Raw genomic sequence first — 15,981 nt, 5'->3', positions numbered from 1 at the left:
ATGGGATTGTAAATTATATTATCTTTCTATTTGACTCGAGAAAGTAGGTTTCTTGTTCGTCTACTTTCTCTTTCTGCTTCCTCTCTTCTGCCTCCCCACCATGAACCAGCACGGATGATACCATTAGCAAATGGTACAGTAATTAACCTTTGGTCAAAGTTTCGCAGATGACATATCGCAACTGCTTCGCAAAACCCAATCAATGTCCAAAGAATGAAACCCGAGTACTCCCCGCTTGTCCGGTCCGACCAGTCGACTACACCGAACGCTACCATACCATACCCTAACCCTTTGAAAAGAATGACAAAATCAGACTGAAACAGAACAACAAATGAAACCCACGACGGGTGTTATTGAACCGACAATGGCGGACTCTGCACGGGATTTTTCACCCTATCCAGATCATGCAGGCTCTCGACCAGTTCATGCATCATCATCTCGAACGACGGATCGAGGTACCCGTGCGACGAGAAGAACTCGGTGCACATCATCAGAGGGATCGGTGTAAGGGGATGCACCTAAGGCCATTAGTTGCTTGCTTCGCATGTAAAGTGGGGGAAAGGGAATTACCTTAAAATATCCCAGTTGCCCCTGCATCTTCACCAACCCCACTACTTCGTGTGCCGCCAGGACACACACCCGCTCAAACTCAATGATCCCCAGCAAGTGGTCCCCGGATTTCCAGGTAATACTCTCGAGCACACTGTGCAGGAACAGCACCATGCTTTGGGCCACGATGCGGGCGAATATCAGCATAGGATCGACATGCGGGTAACTGGACAATGTGGCAATGCGGTAGGTGAGCAGTTCGTGTAGATAGTTATGTCGCGTCCAGAAGTTGTCCGAGGGGATGTGGGTGAAGTTGGGCGGGTGGATTTGCTCAACGGCTACGGTTTGGCGGTGGGTGAGAGCGCGGCCCACGATGGTGGCGATGAGAATGAGTTCGGTGAAGGAGGAGAGCGGATCCGGGAGGCCGAGGGTCGGAGTGGCGGTCGGAGTAGGTGGTGGAGGGTGAGGGAGAAGGATTTGAGAGTGAGAGGATCGACCAAAGACAGTGGGAGAGGGCATGGTGGTTGCAGTGGGAATAGGAGAAGTAGGGGGAGAAGGAGACATGACATCGGACAGGTAGGACGTCAAGGTGGGCTGTCCAGCTTGGAAGTCTTCTTCAGGGCAAGGGAGGCGTGTAGTGATCTGTTTCGTTAGAAGTGTTCGTGATGAAGAATGAAGAGGGCACTCACCAACTGTTCATCCAAGGTGAACGGCAACCCGTTGTGGAAACTGATAAACCGGTCCAGACTGTAGGCCATCCAGAACGTCCGACGCTGCTCCTCCAAGCCAATCCAGTCCACCAGCACCGTCTCATGCTCGCGCGCCATCGTTACTGGACTGTTCGGGTCATCCAGCTCATACAGTCGCATCCCCAGGACCAACCGACAGCATCGCCCCGTACTCATCCATGCCTGAAGCGGCGATTGCTGCATATACTCGTAGATGCACACGAGGATCCAAGCCTGTGCTGGCTCGATCCCGGGCGCCGTATCCGTAGGGGGTCCTTGGAGGTCCAGCGAGTCGAGCATCCGGCGCGTCTCTGCATACAACCGGTCACGGAGAGACTGGAATTGGGCCGACATACTGGCCGCCAGCGTCCACATGGCATACTGAAGGCAGGTCTGCGCTTCCGTCTTCTTGGGCTGCTTCGCCCAGGTGTGGTAGCGCCAGCGTTGCAAAATAGGGGCGAAAGGGTGCACCCGATCAAAGTAGAGTTGGTCCCTGCACTAGTTAGTGGGTATTCCAAATAATCCAAGAGAAGCGTACAGATCGGCTCGCATCAAGTCAGACACGAGGCTGGAAGGCCGGTTCGGAGATTCGGGCGATCGCGGAGATCGCGTCCCAGTCCGGCGGTCATCGCTGGACTGATCGGGCATCGTGCCTGATATGGGATCGGGCAGCGGAGGCAGGTCTCGTAGCGGATCTTCTTCACTGTCACAGTCAATGACTGTGCCGTCAAAGATACTGGCCATCTGGTGGTTGATTTCGGGGTGTTGGTCGGCCAGACATCGTTCCAGTGCGGCTGAGACGATTAGTCTCTGTCTTTGGGACGTGAATTCAAAGCACCACCTACCAATTCGTGTGCGAAGGGTCCGTAACTGTCCCTTACGGGGACCCCGGGGTAGCCTCGTGGTATTGATTTTGCACTCGATGCCCGTCTCGAAGCAGACCTGGCATTGGGGACGTCGTCGGTCACAGCGAACCTTGCGACGACGACATTCCTCACAAGCGGATCCCGGTCGCTGGCGGGAAATAGTAGGAGTCGAGACCATCCTAGCGGTGATGGTCGAAGGGGGTGAAGAGACAAACAGACAGGAAACACTCAGTTCGCAGAGAAATTGGGGTTGGGGTGGAAGTGTGGCCTAGCACTTATAGCCTGTAGGAGTCGAGGCTGCAGCGGCAACACACCAGTAAAATTCAAAGGAACAACCAGGAGCAGCAGCAGCAGCTTATGTGATGAACAGGCGCCGCCGTGATAAGATCCAACGAAGAGGATCGACCCGCGATAGCGTACTGAGAGGGGGGATGGAGACGAGAAGGGCTGGCAGGCGGCAAAAGACCCAGTGAGCAGGAAGGGCAGTGATGGAACCACCGTGGCTTGCTTTGCTTTTGTCTATTAAGCTCATAGGCACGGTCAGAGGCCCGCCATGGAGGGGATCTGCTGTACGATCGTGTGATACTAAGTGCCAGGCCTGCAGCTGCAGCAACCTGCAGTGCAGCAAGCAGCTCGCATCCAACAATAGGCCAACCAAGAAAGCAAGAGACAGACCCTGACGTCTGGTCTGGTTGTTAGTTGGACGGGTTCCTACCGTGAGCAAGGCACAGCAGCTTCTTGCCGGGTGACAGGAAGTTGACGACAGAAGTTGGCAGCGGATTCTGCTGTCCCTCAAACTATTGTCTCTACGAGTAATTGTATTTCCGGTTTAGGAGTGAATAATCGTCCTATTTCCCGGGGGATCCACGATAAACTGGAGCCACCGACATCATGCTATCAGTGGGAACAGACCTCCAAGGTGATCTCCGACTACAAGGCTTCTGGATGGGTAATCAGCCAGCCACAGGGACCACTGCACACGAGCTGCTCTAGTGGATTCACAGACTGCACGAGGTGCAGAAGTACCGGGCCCATTGTTCAGGGCCAGACCCACCGGTGGTGCAGGAGAGACGCTGATTGCAGGGAAGGACAGAGTAGGAGTGGGAATGCAGTGAGAAGCAGGAGAATAGTAGCCAACCTGCTGTCCACCACACCGGAGAGAAGAGAGGAAGGAGCAAAGAAACTACCCAGTGATTCGTGTGTCAGACTGGCAGCTGCAGTTCATTTAAAGTCTGTGAGGGACCGTCCGACCTGAAGAAATGGCGAGTTGTGCGACCCGCGGAAAATAAGGACAGGATACGTGGTGATTTTGTCAACAAGTGGAGGCGAAAGTTCTGTCGGGATGAGCTTTGGTTCATCGCTAGTGGCAGGATCCGCACCGATAGATCAGAGACTGGAGGATCCGCTCGGGCCAGCCGGTCGGATGGCACCATCCTGATTGGCGTGCGTGTAGAATCGAGATCCGAGCGATGAGTCGTCTGGCATAAATGAGCATTATATTAAATTTCGGTGGGGTTTAGCGTTGTGGGCGGTGGAAGCTGAGCGAAGGTGCAAAGTTTGTGATTCTGGTGACCATTTCAGGGCTGGTGGCGTCCCCTTTTCGTCTCTCCCGTGGGCCCCATCCACTGCTGGTTGCATTACAATTGAACCACTGCTGCAACCTGGTCCCAACTGACTGGCAACTAATTCCAGACGAGACCAGTCTTACTCGAAATGGCTAATTGACAGAAGAAGACCTCCAAATCGGGCCGAGATCGATCAGCCCGTGGATCACCAGCTGAGGATCGCCTGCAAAATGGAGCCACTATTGATGCTTGCTTTTTGCCAATTCGGACGGGCCGATACTGGCGCCAAAATGGTGGATCCTTCAGACGGAAAATGCCACCATGTCACTGAGGGAAATTAGACGAGGAATATTGCTACCAAAAGTGGGAAAACTACAGAGCAGAAAGGGACAATGCGCACAGAGCAATGGATTGATCTGTTGTGCATGCGGGTTGACCGCCCCTACAGCTGCCATGCTGGAAGGGATTCAGAACCAAACTGCCTGGCACCGGCCATCTGACTGTGAAACTGGTTGGCAGTTCGTGAAACTTGCCTGTGACCAGTGATTTCTCTTATTCTTGGTGTTTATGCATTATTTATACAAGCGTGGTCGCGATGGCAATCCACCACTGACAGCCGGGCTTTCCATCAACCCTATCATCACTGTCATCAACAGCAATCAATCTAGCAATCAATCGCGATACAATTGACAAATCGCCATGGCTCACACTCAGGACATTCTGGGCCAGTTGCCCCTCCTTCAGTCCTACACCCACGCCATCCTCTGTTTCCAGCTCGCCTCCAACACCACTCCCACCATTGACCTGGAATCCGCCGCGCAGCGGCTGCTAACCCTGTTCCCCATTCTGGCAGGCCAGGTCATCAAGACGGGTGCCTCGCCCACCTCGTCCGGTGCCTACCAAGTCGTGCCTTATCCAGTTCGCACATCCCCCATTATCCGCTACGTCGACCATCGCTCGGATCCCCAAATCCCCAGTTATAACACTCTGCGAACGGCACATTTCCCCTTCAACCAAATGCCAAGCACCCACTTCTCCCCTCCCCACCCGGTCTTCCCCATCCCCTATCCAGACACTGAACCCGCCCCCGTGCTCGACATCCAAGCCAACATCCTGAATGGAGGGTTCCTGCTCACCCTAGCCGCACAGCATAACATCATCGACGCCAGTGGCATCTTCCAAATCGCCTCGCTACTGGCCCGTCTCACGCGGGGCGAACCGATCCCAAAGGCTGAGGTCACCGAGGGCAACTTGGACCGCCGGGATCTGATTTCCCTGCTGGATGACAGCCAGCCCCTCCGCTACGACTACTGCGAGTATCTCCCTTCGTTCATGCAGAAGATCCCCCCTAACCTGACAGCACTGTTCCCCACCTTCCAATGGGCTTATTTTCACTTGTCCAGACGTGCCGTCGAGGCGATCTACGCCGAGGCCGTCTCCTCCCCGTCACACTGCTCCCCTGTGCAGATCACCCCCAATGATGCACTCACGGCATTTATCTGGCAACGACTAACACTGACTCGTCTCCACCACTCCCCCAGCCCGCTCGCTGCTACTGACGTCTCCAAAATCTCCCGCGCCATGGACCTCCGTCGTACTTTGCACCTCTCCCCAGCCTACATGGGACACATGATCCGTACCGCTACACTGCGTCTCCCGCTGGGCGAGATCACCTCGCTGCCGCTGGCAACGCTGGCTGCGAAGCTTCGGGATCAAGTTGCCGAGCTACGCACGCTGGATGCTGTGCGCGACTACGCTACGTTTCTGGCGCGGCAGCCAGACAAGAGCAAGATTGCCTACAGCGGAGGCGGGTTTCAGCCGGTTACGGATCTGAGTTGCTCCAGTATCGCCCATGTGGACTATGATCGATTGAGCCTGGGGGGTGCAATAGGACGGTGTGAGGGAGTCCGTCGCCCGGGAGGGGGAGTATTGCCAGGCGGTTGCTATATCGGACCGGCGGGGGATTGGTATGGCAGTGTGGGAGACGAGGAATCTCGTCAAGAGACGGGAATAGAAGTGCTAATGTGTTTGGATGGATGGGAGATGGAGGGGCTGAGAGAGGATGAGCGGTGGAGAGAGTGGGTGGAGTATATTGGGTGATAGTAGTATACATACCATGATAGTAAATGATAACGAGATAGACATGACTCGCGATCTACAGTAGTTCGAACTCAATTGTAGATAACACAGTAGCCCTCCAACAGTATGGGGGTATCTCTACTCCCATCTATTATCGTTCCCCCTCTGCCTTCAACATCCCATCGCTGCCCCTGCCTCTCCCAGCACAATCACCCCCATCTACGAAGCGAAGTAGAATTAAACTGCTCACTCCAGATATGACACCTCACACTCCACCTGCAACATGCAACATGCACCTCAACCCCCACTCCAATCCCACATCCCAACCTCCGTAATCGGCACTCCCACAAGGAGAAGCAGAAGCAGAAGCAAAGGAGAAGCACAGTTCACTTCCTGTCCCGAGCTCTACACTACTCACCTATCTGACCTGTTCTCTCCCCTTCCCAGTCCTACACACCCTTCCCCTGACAATAACCCATAGAAATCCCCGACCCGTCCGTCAACCAAACTCCCGCATTCATATCCCCGAACACACAAACCACAGTGTAACAACTCCTTACGAAGGAGCGACTTCCGGAGAATTAAACCACCACACATTTACCCCTCAGATACTAGCTAAGCATTTTAATTGGGATTAGAAATGTTGTAAACGCCGTTTCATCTTCCCGTCTGTCCGCCTGTACAATATTTTCCGTTCCTTGGTTCATTTATTTGTTCCGTCGCCGCTCGCCCGTCCGTACGGCCCGGACCGGACTGGACCAATACAACACAACACAGCTCACCATAACAAGTAGCAGAGTGATGTTCTTCAGGGCTCATTTGTGCAACATTGAAGGGGGAAGAAGGAACAGGTGTGACAGACATGGATTATGGTGAAACGGGTTTCATGTTGAAAGAGAAAGAAATCACTCAGTTAGTACATGAGACACACTACCAGGATACCAGTACTAAGTAGTGGTGGTAAGTATGTGACCCGGAATATATTTCCAACCCTACCGACGGGCGGCGTATCTTCGCGCTTCGGTTCATGAACATCACTGGCATTCCTTCCGTTGTACCACAACAATAACTATAACCAACAGAAGAAAAGAAAACACAAGGGATAGAAATGGCGATATTTCCAACCCGACCACACGCCTAATTCTCCCCCTCCCCTCCGAGCAAAGATATTCCTTCATTCGGGAACTCCATCCTAGCCTGTACTCCAAGTTTCTGTGCAACACCACAACCAACGGAAGAAGGGAGGGGGAACGAACTGCGGACTGTGTGACGTAGCACAAGAAAGCTAAGATGCTGGTCCTGGTTCAATTCATGAAAATCGGTTCGTGTGGGGGTGTTGGTTTGGTTCCTGGGGTACATACATATTGTGTAACTATTAATCTGTGTTTAGTGTTACACACTGGTTTTAGCTAGGACTGGGATGATGGGGATGCTTAACATGGTTAAGCATTCCTTGCTTACTTTCTACTGTTTACTATGCAAGCAATACTCAATGCTAGTAAACTTGTTAAGTTAGTAGTATACACTAGATGATTAGTTTACATCGTCTATCATATCAGACCTACACATCACCCATCACAACGCATCAACAAGAAAGCAATGGCAGAGAAAAGCCCAACCATCGAAATCGCCATCATCGGCTCCGGCCTAATCGGCACCCTCCTCGCCCTAGGCCTTCTCAACATCCCCACTTCCACCACAAACTCAAACCCAACAACCCTCCGCATAAAAATCTACGAACAATCCGCCACAACCCACGAACTCGGCGCCGGAATTGGCTTCACGACCTGCGCGCGGAAATGTATGACGCTCATGGACGCCCGCATCGCGGAGTGTGTAGCGCGCGTAGCGACACTTAACGGCGAAGCGGAAGATCCAGATTACTGTATGCGGTTTGTGGATGGGTTTAGGACGTATACGGAGGATATTGCTGTCGGGGGAATGTCGAAGGATGGGGAGGGAGGAGGTGTGTATGTTAGGGGGATCAGAGGGGGTCATTATTCAGATAGAATTGAAGATGATAATAATAATAGGGCAGGCGAGGATGAGGGTAAAGGTGTGCACGTCTCCGGGAAAGTCTACAAATTGTATGCCGGCCCAAGGGGGTTTGAAGGATGTCATCGGGGCCAGTTTCTCGATGAAGTGATGAAACTTATGCCAGGGGGAGTAGTGGAATACAATAAGCGGGTGGAAGGGTATGAGAATCTTCCTTCAGGGAGGATACAATTGGGGTTTAGTGATGGGGGGAGGGTGGAATGTGATCTTGGTATGTGCTTCTTCCCATCGATAATTAATCCCTAGCTACATGGTATTGAAGAACGATGGCAGTCCTCGCCTGCGACGGCATCAAATCCCTCATCCGCACTCATCTCTACCCTGGGACAAAACCCCAATACACCCACCAATTCGCCTTCCGGGGCCTGGTCCCCATGACCACTGCAATCAGCAAGCTAGGCCGCTACCGCGCCCTCCGACAACACATGCACTGCGGACCACGAGCACATGTGCTCCATTTCCCTGTCGCGAAGCAGCAGCTCATGAATGTCGTTGCGTTTGTGCAGGATCCGAGTGACTGGATGCACTGCGGAATGACGGCACCAGCGAAGAAGAGCGAAGTCGTGGACGCGTTCAAGGAATGGGGTCCGTTTGTGCGTGCCGTGATTGATCTGCTGCCTGAGGAGCTGGATAAGTGGGCTGTTTTTGATACTTATGACAGTGCGGTGCCGAAGTATGCGGAAGGGAGGGTGGCGCTGGTGGGGGATGCGGCGCATGCGTCGTCGCCGCATCATGGAGCTGGAGCGGGGATGGGGGTCGAGGATGCGTTGGCGCTGGTTACGGCTATTAGGAGGGCAAGGGAGGATGTGGATCGCGGGGTGGAGGTGAATGGGCCGCTGGAGGCGGCGGTGAGGGCGTATTCGAGGGTGAGATACGAGCGGTCGCAGTGGTTGGTGAGGAGTAGTCGCGAGGTGGGATGGACGTATGAGTGGATGGATGAGAGTATTGGGGCGGATATGGATCATGCGTTTGCAGATATCAAGGAGAGGAGTCATCGGGTGTGGTATTTTAATGTGGATGCGATGGTGGCAGAAGTGGAAAGACAATATCGTTGGTGTTTGTGGAACTAGCTAGCCATTGCAGTGATAGAATTCTAGGGTATCTATTTACACACCCTTTCTTAACATCTCTTCTAGGACGGGACTGTGTGTCCTCTCGTATGCTTCCCGAATATACTCCTCATCCACTGAAAATGGTCGCGCCATTACATTGGGGATGTACCGTCGCAGTGCCTCCAGATCCACGTTTCCCTCCAGAAACCCCGGTCGGAGCAAGCACTGTCGGAACCGGTCCACAGTTGACCGCAGGTGACTCGAGTGGAAGGGCACGTCGATACCTTCTAGTGGAATCGTGGCTTGCCCTCGTCGAAGCTGTATCGGCGGCGATAATTCTCTTGCCTTAGAAAGTAGCCGATGGATTATATTGTCATGTTGTAACTCCAATCCATCGGACTGAGAGATGTGGTCCAGCATCCGCCCAAGCACGCAAAGATTGGTCACCTAACACATTAGCATTTACAAGGCAAAGAGGCTCGAATACTCACCGTCCCTGAACACACATATTGCTCACCGTCAATATTATAGTTGACTACCTCGAGAAGCTCCTCACTAGCCAGACCAATCCTTTGCACCAGCCTACTCAAACCTGCTTCATCAAAGACTGAACAGTTAGCCCAAGCCCAGCCTGTAGCAACCTCGTGTAACTTACATCGTCCAACACGCTTAGGATTGACCGCCACCATTCCGTAGGCGTTCCCGTTGCCCCCTGTCACAGATGCCTGCATCATGAGTCCCCGGTAAAACGCCAACTCTGCCAGAGCTCCCATGGGAACTGAATTGGACAGAGCGGACAACGCCCCGAATTCTCCCAACGAATGTCCCGCATACATTGCATCTGGTGATATGTAGCCCCTGCTACGGAGGTCGGCTACTGCCGCTGCCTCAAATAGCAAAATCGCCGGTTGGGCGAACTGGGTAGAGTATAACAGTCCCCGTGAATCAGTGAATGTGTAAGAGGTCGAACATGGACTGAGCCCCTGCAGAACAGGGGTCTCCACACGGGATCCATCGGCGAGCACTGTCTCCGTAGTGATGGCAAGATAATTCTGTCGGATTTGGCGACCTCGCTTGCCTCCGAAGTGGACGGTAAACGACTTTGGATTGTTCTTGACAATGTCCAAAACAGACCAGCCTATTTCCGTAAGCGTTTGTCGCAGCATCAGCAGATTACGTACCATACGACGCAAACAATTGCGCATCAATCTCATCCCACAAAGCTTTGGCCACCGGACTTGACTGGTACAGATCCATGCCCATGCCCTTGCTCTGGCTGCCTTGACCAGTGAAGAGATAAGCGGTTGCAGGCTGGTCAATCACGGCTTCTGCTTCCAACACCTTGTCTTGGCTATCTTTCCGGACAAGTTCAACTGTCAATCGCATACGCCCATCGATCATTCCAGTATGTTGTATATGGACGACCAGCTTTTCCAGTGGCATAACCATTCCGGTAAACTTCGCTGCAAACTGTCGAAGACGCAAACGATCACCCTCGAGAGCTAGGTGCTCTAATGCCGCTACCGCAACTGCCGAGGTACTCATCCCGTGACATATTGTGCCCGGGAGATCTGCCATAGAGGCAAAAATGGTCGACACATGTATCGGGTTGAAATCCGTGGATACTTCAGCGTATGCTTGATTACTGACTGGCATTTGGATATCGATAGATGAGGGACCAGTCCACCCTGGCTTGTGTAGCATTGTCTGCTTGCTCACTGGACCCCCTCTGCGCTCGAGAAATTGCAGCACTGGATTTCCAACACAATGAGCGCATGCAAAGTCAACAAATCCGACCTCCTGACCCGGAATACCACCATCATCTAAGCAAGCGGTTCCGGTCACACGAAGGCTCTTGAAACCACTCTCTTTGTCCACTTCATGAGTCTCTATACTGAAGACAAGATCTCTGCCTACAAGAGTTGTGGCAGTATCGTGCAGCTGAAACCACGGGCGACGCCGCAGGATCGTTTCTTCCAGGGCTGACCTGATATGGAGTGCCCACTGCGTTTGTTCCCGTTTGAATGTCGACTCCGAGCGAAATGAACCTCGATACAGAAACGTAGATGTGATCTTCATGACCGCTTTTCCCGATCGAATAATTTGGGCTTCAATAACAACCACTTTGCCTGCATCCTCCACATACACAGCTTGCACCCGCGACCGACAGCTGACACCATCGCCAACACGTAATGTATCTGCATCGGCACAGTACTCGAATATATTAGAACGGTGAACCAGACATAATAAATCACCATCGATCTCTCCAGTTACCAAAGGCTTGGTGATAACGTCCCACGCAATGACTATCCCAGCGCTGATTGGCAGGATATCCGAGTTTGTTTTGATCAGTCGGGAATCCGGGAATGCCGGACCCACCGCGGCGATCAAACCATCCACCAGTTCGCGTGTGAGAATCATTTCCCGACCGTGATAAGTCTCCTGAATACCAATATCTGCCTTCTGCATCCACAGATTACTATAAAAAGTCCTCGCACGTGCATTTCGCTTCGAGGTGATCTCAGTAAGCGCGAACGGGATGCCGTTGGGATCATACCGGCACACCAACTGGAGTGGATCAGAGACTTGAGGAGGGTAGAGATCTACTCTGATCTCGAGGCCATCGAGACACAACACTTTCATGAGAGAAGTAGCTCCGCACGGATCTTGAACAGTCACACACGCCTCTGAATGCTCAGCATTGTATCGAACCTTTGTGTCCGGGTACAATGCGATGAACTGCTGAAATGGATTCTTTTGGCGTCGTCGATTTCGAGAGATGACCTTGTCCTCGAAGATGGCCCGTAGCCACGGTGGTAAGTTTTCGCTCTTGGTAATGACGGCACCCACTGAAAGGGAACGATCATCTGTAGTCTCCGAAGCTGTGGATGAGAGGGCGAGCTCGTCCATAGCAATCTCCTTGGCACCCGATACTGAGGACCAAGACTCTGGCGTGATCAGTCCGCTGCCTGAACTAGGCGAAGAGGTGTCGGTACTGCTATCACGCTGCATACGTTCAACGAGGCCACTAATTATATTGTCCAAAATTTCTGTTGCTGACTCGTCTTGCCGAATGGAGTATTGAGCTGCCACCGGGCCTTGTAGGATGCAAACTCGTTCAGCATCTTGGTCGACAACAGCATCAACATCCTCTGCCTGCCAAAGTGAATCTTTCTTGAAATAAAACTCGAAGTCATCATTCAAAGCAGGTATAAAGTTGACTGGCTTCTGGTTTGGCATTTTACTCCTCATCAAGAAGAAAGAAACATCCTCTGGATTCATGATCTCGTGGGAAGCACTAGGACACGCAACGGTGAAGGCGTCGAGGAACTGCATCGGAGCTTCGGATAGGACCGATCGTGTGAGGTCTGACTCCAGGGTATCAACACGAATGAGGCGCTCTAATGCTCGAGTGGCCATGGCCATGGTGAAGTCAATATATGATGGGTCAATCCACCGTTTTTGGTGGTCGACATACATCAACTCCACCATACGATGCAACACTTCAGTGTAAGTCATGTCATCCAGGTCCACTATGTCACCCAAACTGTTGCGGCCAAACCACGGCTTGGCAAATTCGGCATTCAAGCGCTTTATTATCGAACTCCGATGCTTTTCCAGGTATGAGATGCGGTCTTTTCGAGGCAAACTAAAAACGGTTCGATCCATATCTGCCCATAACCTGACACCTTTGGTTGCAATCTTGTGGATGGGCTCGCCCATCTCTGATTGTACCGTGATGATTCCACCAGCAGGTCCAGAGTACGTTTTCTCCCAGTCGCAGTCAGGAACACCAGATGTCCTGAAGATAATGTCCTTGACAGGAGATGAGGTGTGCGCTTCCCGAGCTACCATCAAACGACTTCCCAGTAGCACACCATCAAAAGGCATGCACGGATAACCCAAGGGTAGTGACCATTGCCCAGTTATGTAAGGGTATATACTTTCACTATCACCAAACCCACTTCCAGCTACTAGATAAATATTATGCTGCTGTCGAATAGTCGCGTAAGTACTGAGTATCGGAGCGTGGAAGTCCTCGAAAGAGTGATGGCCTCCGCTACGCCCACCTGTCCATTGCAGTATGATTGGAAAGTCGGGATGTGCCCTGGCAATGTCGATCACCCGTCGAATGCTTGACAACGATCCTGGCTTAAAGCTGATATGGCGCAGCCCGAGAGTCCGAATATACTCCGATGCTATCTCCATGGAGGGAACGCCAGCTCCAATTGTTATACCATCGATAGGCACGCGAATATGAGACAGTCGACGTATCAATGCAATCTGCCACCGCATGGCTTGGGGCTTAGCATATATAATGTTGCAGGTGATACCGCGACCGGCGGGGATATGAGCAACAAGGTCGTTGATTGCGGTAGTCATGTCAGAGCTGTCCCTGTAGCCACCTCCGGCAAGCTCTGCATGATATCCAGCATTCATTATGGCAGAAACAAAGTCCCAGTGAACAGTAGTGGGTGTCATACCAGCTACAACCACCGGAGGGGTACCCAAAAGGCTAGAAATTCGCGTCCGTATGGATCCTGCGGTCAGACGCGGTCGAAACTGTTGAGCCCAGCTAAGAGGCCTCAAAGACGAGTCGAGCAGGCGCGGAGAGAATAGATCTCGCATGGTACCTATATCAGAGTCACGAGTCTCGAGATCGCCACCTTGAATAACGCGGACGCCCTTCCCTTCCACAATTCTTTGAACCATCGGTCCAAGTCCACCGCGATCAAAAACGATGATGTGCGATGGTGACATGACGAATTCTTCTCCAGATAAAGCTGTGGGCCAATCGCAATTCTCCCGAGCAATGGCATTGAAAATTTCATGCAGTATATTCCCACAACGCTTCCGCAAATCTTCTCCAGTGGACGTGTGGTAGACGGGAATCTTTAGTTGCTCCTTCGCGATGTATTGTCCTGGAAACCGTGACTTCAAGGCTGTGACAGCTTTCGCAAGGTATTCGGTATGAAATGGTGCACTGATTGGTAGGAATCCATGTTGAATAGCCGGCTTCCGGTTGCTGAAGGGAACCCGACTAGTGTCAATGTCGGGGCCTTTCATGCTCCGGAGCTGACTATCCAAATGCACCAAGGATGCAATTGGCCCTGCCACCACAAAATGGTCACGCCCATTAGCTAAGGCTGATTGGATGTTCTCATCTCGCGGTAACGTTTCGTTCAAGCGACCTAGTATAGACCCAAGCTGCTCCCTAGAAACACCCCGCACACTAAGCATGCATGACGGCGCAGCGTTTGTCTCATTCAGGGCGGACGTGGTCACTGTCGAATAGCTATTGGGCGCAGTTTGGTGACATTCCAATCCAAGCCAAAACAAAGCTTCAAGTGCAAGGTGAGAGTTTGTATAGAATGTATCCCAGGAGTCGGACGCGGATATGACTGTGGATATCAATAAACCTTGCGAGTGCCCGGTAGTTGCCGAAAGCATCGCACGTAGCTGCCCTGGGTCCATGTGCAGAACCCGGCAGGTCACTGTATATCGTGCCAGGCTCAGCAGCCCGATAACAGGAACACTGACTGGAGCCTGGGCTATGTATTCACCTTCTGGGATAGTCGATACGTCGCTGATCCACGTCATCAAGTCCAGTGACTGTCCACGGCGACTGAACCAGGAATCTGGAAGCCTAGAAAGTTCAGAAAGTAAAGTAGCAGTCTGCTGAATAAAATACTCCAGTAGAGGCCTATATGTGGTGTATAGGTCTGCCAACTCCTGCACACATGTCCGACTTGCCTCACCTTGGCCACCAAATACGGCCATTAGGCGAAATCCACTAGCCTGCACATGGTCTAATAAAGCGCTGCCCCTGGAAAGGCTGCGCGAGGCAGTACATGTTATATCACCACTGGCCTCAACAGCATCGTAATAGATCCTTAACCACTTCTGCCGTTCGCTAGCGACCGTAGTCAACTCCGCGATGAGGCAATGTATCTCGTTATCGCCGTGCAAGAATTCGGCCTCAAAAGCTCGCAATACAGCTGCTAGTGAATACCTGGAAAGCCCTTGCTGGGCAAGAAGAAACTCAATGAAAGCCAAACATAACAAGGGTGACTCCTGCGAAACATTGGTGTGAAAATTCGAAGAGAAATGCGATATGAACGCCGTTCTATATAACTGGATGCATGGGAAGTGCTTGACAGGAATTGGTAAAACTAGCTTGATGTCTAAAAGATCGAAATGAAGGTCAACGGTAACAGAACGAGCAGGGCATGACGTATCAGACACTGGTGGCGAGGGCGATAGAGCAGCGCACATGGCATCTGCCGGTGCTGAATATGCCACACCAGTAGGGGAAATCTCAAGTGCCATGCCGACCTCCCTATTTTGCAAGATCCAGCCAGTTATTAATCTTCAGTGATTCATTTTGAAGCATAACATAGTCCACTCGTTGATTCATCACTCTGGAGTCGGAGGTAGACTTTCGTGCAGCACACACTAGTCCATCCTTTGCGTTGTCGACGGCGCTCCTAGTCAGTTCGAGATCGCGATATGGGGTCAGACTCTTCCTGCAGTAATCTTCTCCACTAGTGTGTAGATGCATTGCTGATCCGGGGTAGTCAATGACGGGAAACAGCCCACTTTCTTCTGCATAATCTTATTGAAACCCTTCTGCCTGGCCGGAGTTTGGCCAGGCCCAGCCCTGCACCCACACTTGTCCTCCCCGGAGTTTCGCAGACGGAGTTTTAGTGCCTAGCCACCCGGAGGCTTTTAACACGTCAGGTTCCCTGTGACTGGTTGGAAATAGACTCCAGTAGAAAAGAGGCCAGGAGACCTGGTACTTTTCACCTCCACATCTGGCAGCCTAGATGTCGATGTACATGAAGCGCAGTCGTCGGGGGTAGTCTTTCTATACTCACATCGCGACCAGGCGGTAGTGGCTCCGGTATTCGCCTATTACCAGGATGGTCCCTATCGAGAATGTAATTGGCCGACTTTTCTCTCATGCGCCTGCCCCAAATTTAATCTGAATCTCGCAACGCTCTAAGCCTTCTAGCAAGGAACCTACAAGCGCCGACTTGATAACTTCTCCACCCATAGAGCTTGTTTCCATGGCTCCCAATGGGAT

General features: G+C 52.2%; 4 protein-coding genes across 4 annotated transcripts; 1 reads left to right on the top strand and 3 right to left on the bottom strand.

Annotated features, from left to right (window-relative positions):
• Positions 1-318: 318 nt before the first annotated feature.
• On the bottom strand, positions 319-2,321 carry BO88DRAFT_390759 (fungal specific transcription factor domain-containing protein; the record flags this gene model as incomplete). The annotated part of the gene is made up of 5 exons (XM_025704967.1): positions 319-518; positions 571-1,191; positions 1,239-1,770; positions 1,816-2,071; positions 2,123-2,321. 5 exons carry the CDS (start codon positions 2,319-2,321, stop codon positions 351-353), a joined length of 1,776 nt encoding a protein of 591 aa, XP_025561637.1. The 3' UTR covers positions 319-350.
• A 628-nt stretch (positions 2,322-2,949) lies between these two features.
• BO88DRAFT_71966 (uncharacterized protein) lies at positions 2,950-3,653 on the bottom strand. The gene is made up of 2 exons (XM_025713081.1): positions 3,395-3,653; positions 2,950-3,326 (listed from the first exon to the last, which is right to left on the bottom strand). The coding sequence occupies exons 1-2, from the start codon at positions 3,574-3,576 to the stop codon at positions 3,182-3,184; spliced, it is 327 nt and encodes a 108-aa protein (XP_025561636.1). The 5' UTR covers positions 3,577-3,653; the 3' UTR covers positions 2,950-3,181.
• A 754-nt stretch (positions 3,654-4,407) lies between these two features.
• Positions 4,408-8,912, top strand: BO88DRAFT_426536 (FAD/NAD(P)-binding domain-containing protein; the record flags this gene model as incomplete). The annotated part of the gene is made up of 3 exons (XM_025708909.1): positions 4,408-5,795; positions 7,401-8,053; positions 8,116-8,912. The coding sequence occupies 3 exons, from the start codon at positions 4,408-4,410 to the stop codon at positions 8,910-8,912; spliced, it is 2,838 nt and encodes a 945-aa protein (XP_025561635.1).
• On the bottom strand, positions 8,899-15,567 carry BO88DRAFT_367852 (fatty acid synthase beta subunit). Its single transcript, XM_025704087.1, has 4 exons — positions 10,076-15,567; positions 9,550-10,032; positions 9,386-9,501; positions 8,899-9,341 (listed from the first exon to the last, which is right to left on the bottom strand). Exons 1-4 carry the CDS (start codon positions 15,222-15,224, stop codon positions 8,949-8,951), a joined length of 6,141 nt encoding a protein of 2,046 aa, XP_025561634.1. The 5' UTR covers positions 15,225-15,567; the 3' UTR covers positions 8,899-8,948.
• Between the last annotated feature and the right edge of the window lie 414 nt (positions 15,568-15,981).

The sequence above is a fragment of the Aspergillus vadensis genome (genome assembly GCF_003184925.1).
Source record: "Aspergillus vadensis CBS 113365 unplaced genomic scaffold BO88scaffold_15, whole genome shotgun sequence".
NCBI lineage: Eukaryota > Fungi > Ascomycota > Eurotiomycetes > Eurotiales > Aspergillaceae > Aspergillus > Aspergillus vadensis.
This window is presented reverse-complemented; position numbering and strand designations above follow the sequence as displayed.

Excerpts from the sequence above, each read along its gene's own strand:
- BO88DRAFT_367852 (XM_025704087.1), bottom strand. The coding sequence starts at position 15,224 with ATGGCACTTGAGATTTCCCCTACTGGTGTGGCATATTCAGCACCGGCA. Across the intron at positions 10,033-10,075 it reads GCAATTGTTTGCGTCGTATG|GCTGGTCTGTTTTGGACATT; the intron begins GTACGTAATCTG and ends TTACGGAAATAG. Across the intron at positions 9,502-9,549 it reads TCCTAAGCGTGTTGGACGAT|TCTTTGATGAAGCAGGTTTG; the intron begins GTAAGTTACACG and ends CTAACTGTTCAG.
- BO88DRAFT_71966 (XM_025713081.1), bottom strand. The coding sequence starts at position 3,576 with ATGGTGCCATCCGACCGGCTGGCCCGAGCGGATCCTCCAGTCTCTGAT. Across the intron at positions 3,327-3,394 it reads ACAACTCGCCATTTCTTCAG|TTTCTTTGCTCCTTCCTCTC; the intron begins GTCGGACGGTCC and ends ATCACTGGGTAG.